We start from the raw sequence: 5,000 nt of genomic DNA, 5'->3' as shown, positions 1-5,000 counted from the left end.
TTCATAGGTTACAAAGGAAATTCACGCAATGTCGAGGTATTCCACGTATATTTCCACAGTTTAAAGTTAACGTTTTTCATATTTGCAGTGAGAGGCACAAACCCCTTCCTCTTTCAATTGCGTGCACACAATCGGTGTCCCAAACATATGCAATTAAATAAAGTTCTGACAGTTCACATCAAACCCTTTTCGAAAGAACCTTGACCGTAAATAATAAAGCAGAAAATAGACAACAAGCTTTCATTCAAATAATTTTTCACTGTCACATTTTCAATTCTTTTTTACCTTTGCTGAGTTGAGTCATAAAATGACTTGCCAGACAACTTAGATGCGACTTCAGTAAACACAGTGATGCATTCAAGGCGTTCAGTTCCTTCAATGTTTGTTAAATCCATAAAAGAATTGCCAGTTGACTTCAGTATTGTATATAATACCTAGTTCGAAAAATATTAGAAAGAAAGCTCAATTGATATCCAACGGCGAAAAATGAAATTGCTGTCGAAGACCATTACTCGTCGCTTTAAAGATTCCAGGGATTTATTTTTCACCCCCAAGTTGTTTACCCAATTGACGTTCCATTCTTGAGCTCCATAAGGGTATATTTTGTTTAAAGATGCACTGAAACGCCATTTGCGTTCCAATCACTTTTGACGCCATTGCTGGTTAAGTTAATCATTCTACTGTGTCCACCAGACAAATCTACGCATTTCCCACTACCCTCTCGATCCTAAGAAAATACGCGCAGAAGGCTCTATGCACAAAGACACCACTTAGCAGGGGAGTGACAGGCAAGACTTTTACCGACACGAAAGAAAAAAAACGAAAAAAAATAAAACCAACAAATGAAACGCAGATTCCGACTGGGTTTGGCAACCCAGTAACAAGCAGTGATGTTTTTGTGGATACTACGAACTCCAAAGACTAAGATAAAGCTAGATAAAAGAGATAGACAAAACTGTAGAATGATGAATGTACTGTATCTTATTTAGTTTCATCGTCATATTACAGGTGTGTAATGGCAGATGAACGTCATCATCAAAGGACTGTGTCAATTAAAGATGTTCAGGTCACTGGTGGGTATGAATGAATGAACGAACGAAATGAATGAATAAAATGCCAGATTTTAAATTGCTAGAAGCTTGACACCATCGACTGATTTGGCAGGCTACACTTGAAGCTGATCATGAAAATGACTTCTGCTCAAAATATTGAAACTTCAACCACCGGCAAGAGACCGGCCTTTTCAGAACTCCCCTTAATTATCTGGAAAATCACAATAGATGAACTACAATTTCACTTTGCTTTATTTGTTGAAGATTGAATGAATAACAATAGTGAAAAGTTTGACTGATCTTTTTATTTTCAGTTGATGCCGAAGCAGATGTTCGTAGCGTCATCAAGCACCCTCTGTCAAATGGTGATAAGCATGTTAGTAAAATTGGAAACACTTTTCTAATACCTTAGCACACAAAGGATCTTTATCTAAACCCAATAACGTTACATGCACTTACGTACGTTATCGCAGATTGCTTAAAAAAAGGTACATGTCAAGAAGCAAGTGAAAAAAATAATTTTTCTAGTGATATGTGATATTTTAATTTTTCAGGTTTCTTTTACATTAGAGACTTCTGGGGACGAGCTAGACGAGAGAGAGAATGAAAGGTGAGCATTAAAAAAAATAGCCTAATTCCTTTTAACAATTTAGGCCTAAATTAGAGTTTAAATCTGAGAGGAACTTAGCCATGCCTGGAAATGTTCCCTAAGATACAGAAATAAATCTTAGTGCGATCTTGTTATAGACAGAAATTGCAAAATTGGTACCCTTATACATACAACGGCAAGTGGGGATCACAATTTCGCAGTTACTTGATCGTGCATAATCAAAGATTCCGGGAAAGGTTTTCTATTTATTATCATTTGCCATATAACATATACATAACTTTATTAAGGATGTAATCACATCAAAAAATAAAAGTAAAAAAAAGAAATAAATAAATGGCGAGGGATCCTAACATCAAGAGGCCTTGTAAGATAAGGTTCCCTCACTAACAAGACAAAATACTTAGCAGAAGAGCATTGATGAGAATATTTGCAATTTGTGGTATTCATAGAAGCAGTAATCCTCGATAATAAATTTCTTGAGTTTTTTCATGAAGGATGCAACAGATGAAGAGGAAATACCCTCAGAAGTAAGAGAATTGAAAAACTGGTGACCTTGCTAGAAAGCGGAAAATTGCCGGATGTCCATAACCAAAACAAAATTAAAAAGAAAGGGAGATTTTTATTCCCTGTTCCAGCGTCAGCTTGGCAAAGAGTCAGGACCGCACCGGAGGGCGAATCAAGTATAAGATTTGTATGGATTTTAGCACATCGTGTTTACTGCAGTATTTGGTTTATTTTGTTCAGATTTGCTAAAGATAATGAAGGATTTGACGGCGAGGAAGAAGGTATGTCAATAATGATGTAAGACTGATCTAGACATGAACATGATCTGAAAGGTAAAGAGTGATAAAATGAGACAAGCACGAGACAAATAAGAATTCTTCCTGTCTTGCATTTTGTGATGTTAGTGGTTGCAATCCCTCCAGGGTGAAAAGCATTTGCAGTTGCCTTAATTAACTGACGGCATTTTAGTGACAAGTAAGGACCTAACTGTGATATTTTCACTCGACCATTCAATAGGATCTTCTGACAAAGAGGAAAAGGAGCCAAGAGGACGTATTGACACGTAAGAATGGGACAAAGTATCTTTTGGAAGAAATAGAACTATCAACGTATCAACAGAAACGTGCTTACTTTTTTTGTCTCTCAAACGACTTTTAGGGTCGTCATAGACAACAGAGGCTTTGAGCTTAATGATGATGGTAAGTAAAAAGATTGCAGTTTTTCTCGTCTGCCACTTTTCTTTTGGAGATCTTACCCGTATTTTACCATAAATTAATTACATTTAATAGTCAGGTTTAAAAAAAACTCGAGATTTGGGGTTTGCGTTTCTTGTATACTTTTTGGTAAAGATGCTAAGAGAACCTCGCTTACAATTCCTAAGATCTATCGATCGATAGCCAACTCCCATGTGTCCAATCAGATTGCGAAAAACCCCTGAGCTACACTGACAGCATCAGTCAGAAACACGTAAACCCAGAACAAACTGTATAGTAATCAATTATATACCATGCCATAGAAAATACAGGTAATCAGAATACAGGAAAGCCGTTGTATGCTCGACGGTATTACACCCAACTATTTCATCATGCGCTCCATTGTTTATCGTTAGCCGGCTTTTGTTTCACATTTTTCGTCCGGGTGTGAAGCAAATTAAACCTGAAAATCCGTCAATGTTTACAGGCTTCTGCATCATGTTCTATGGCATGGCGTGAAATAGTTATGCAACACTTTCTCGTACATACCATTGAATATCTCAAAAGCGAGAAAATACAAGTGACTCGTGGGATATTCCATGGTGTACATCTCCACAGCGCAGCGTTGCCTAACTAAAATAGAGTGTTTTCACATGACGCCACGACATCCATATGGTGTCCCAAAACAATAAAACGGCGGCGTTGGTGGTTTCCCATAGCCTCTTTGGGAGTTGAACTCTTTTCTTATGTGAATACGTTTTTTTGTTCCAATAAATTTTAACATGGATGCTAGCCATGTGAGTGAAAACGCTATCTATATATCGTCTAATCATGGAAATGAATTATTTTCGTTTAGATAGGGAAAGAAATGAAGAATTATTGATGAAGTTGCTATCCAAGAAGAACTCTTTTGACGCTATTAAAAAGAAAATCACTCCAAAGGCTCTTACAAAGTGTTCCTCAAATTCCCTGTTGATGGGGATGAAGGTAAGTAACAGTTCAGACACGAGGATGGCTGTTTCTTTGAAATGATGATCGTTATAATAACTCAGGTTGAAAATTTTCACGCCTGTTTTTTGTAAGTAAGCTTGCGTTAGCGCCATAACCAACATAATAATGAAACATAAAATGCATCAAACTGTGTTCTCGGTGCTTTTTGCAATATACAATCAATCAATTTAAGGCTAAAAAAGAGATTCTGCATGATTGTATCCTTGTGTTTTTGAGAATGACAAAATCCTACAATTAGTCATTTTATCTTGCCCTCCTTTAAGTTTGATTGGAGTTTTCTGTTCAATGACATTTAGGTTAACTATCGCCTTCGCAGCCTGGCAAAAAGTAAAGGATCCGAAGGAGAGATATTCAATAAGTTTGCTAACTCCGTGGAGGGCTTCACTACTCGTCTGCTGGATCCAATGCAATCTAATCAAAATCAGCGATTCGGCTTCGGTAATTTTATTCTAGATGATATTTTGGACGACGCCATTGACTTGGAACAGAAAAAGGTAATGTTGAAAGTAAATACACCAATTATACTAGATAATCACGTGAAAGGCGACGACTTCGTGGATCGTGATATCTGTCGTAAACTGTAATAAAAGTTGTCGTGAATTATGTCCCCAAGGAGAGCAGAAATTTAATGAAAAAGATAAATCGCAAATTTTAACAACACGTTGCACAAGGTTTTTAACAATTTAAGAGAAAAACGTAGATAGCAAACCTTAGAGAGGAAACGAATGTTTGTGAAAACAGACATTTTACAAGTGAAATCTGTTATAAACTACAGTTATTTTGTCTTCTATTTTTGACACTTCCTTTTTTCAGTTTTTTACTCATCCAGTTGTTCATTCCGAGATGACTCGTAAATGGCGTGGTCGTCTTTTAATGACCATAAACACAGGAAACTGGACATGGTTCTTTCTACACATTTGGTGTCTTTTTGAAATGGTTTTCGCACCAATTACATTTCACTGTGTGTCATATTTGACGGACACTTCTGTTATTGGAGGTAAATAATCTACCTACAGATATCAAGCTTACTTTTACATTATATCTATATGTGTACTTCTATTTAGGAAAGTTTTAGGTGGCTCTGAATTCCCTTCTGATAATCTTCTAATATTTTCACCTTTGGTTTTAAAA

At 36.5% G+C, this 5,000-nt stretch overlaps 1 protein-coding gene across 2 annotated transcripts in view; it reads left to right on the top strand.

The window, feature by feature from the left end:
• The window catches only part of LOC138033876 (short transient receptor potential channel 4-like), a 37,203-nt gene that overhangs the window by 2,132 nt on the left and 30,071 nt on the right, over positions 1-5,000 (top strand). The window contains exons 2-10 of one of the 2 annotated variants that reach the window (XM_068881745.1): positions 1,009-1,073; positions 1,367-1,428; positions 1,607-1,662; positions 2,407-2,447; positions 2,683-2,728; positions 2,824-2,864; positions 3,715-3,845; positions 4,166-4,363; positions 4,683-4,866. In XM_068881745.1, coding sequence (XP_068737846.1) covers positions 1,009-1,073; positions 1,367-1,428; positions 1,607-1,662; positions 2,407-2,447; positions 2,683-2,728; positions 2,824-2,864; positions 3,715-3,845; positions 4,166-4,363; positions 4,683-4,866 — 824 coding nt within the window. The remainder of the gene's footprint in view (positions 1-1,008; positions 1,074-1,366; positions 1,429-1,606; positions 1,663-2,406; positions 2,448-2,682; positions 2,729-2,823; positions 2,865-3,714; positions 3,846-4,165; positions 4,364-4,682; positions 4,867-5,000) is intronic. The other variant, XM_068881746.1, reaches the window with a different exon arrangement.

Source organism: Montipora capricornis, chromosome 14 (assembly GCF_036669925.1).
Source record: "Montipora capricornis isolate CH-2021 chromosome 14, ASM3666992v2, whole genome shotgun sequence".
Classification (NCBI taxonomy): domain Eukaryota; kingdom Metazoa; phylum Cnidaria; class Anthozoa; order Scleractinia; family Acroporidae; genus Montipora; species Montipora capricornis.
This window is presented reverse-complemented; position numbering and strand designations above follow the sequence as displayed.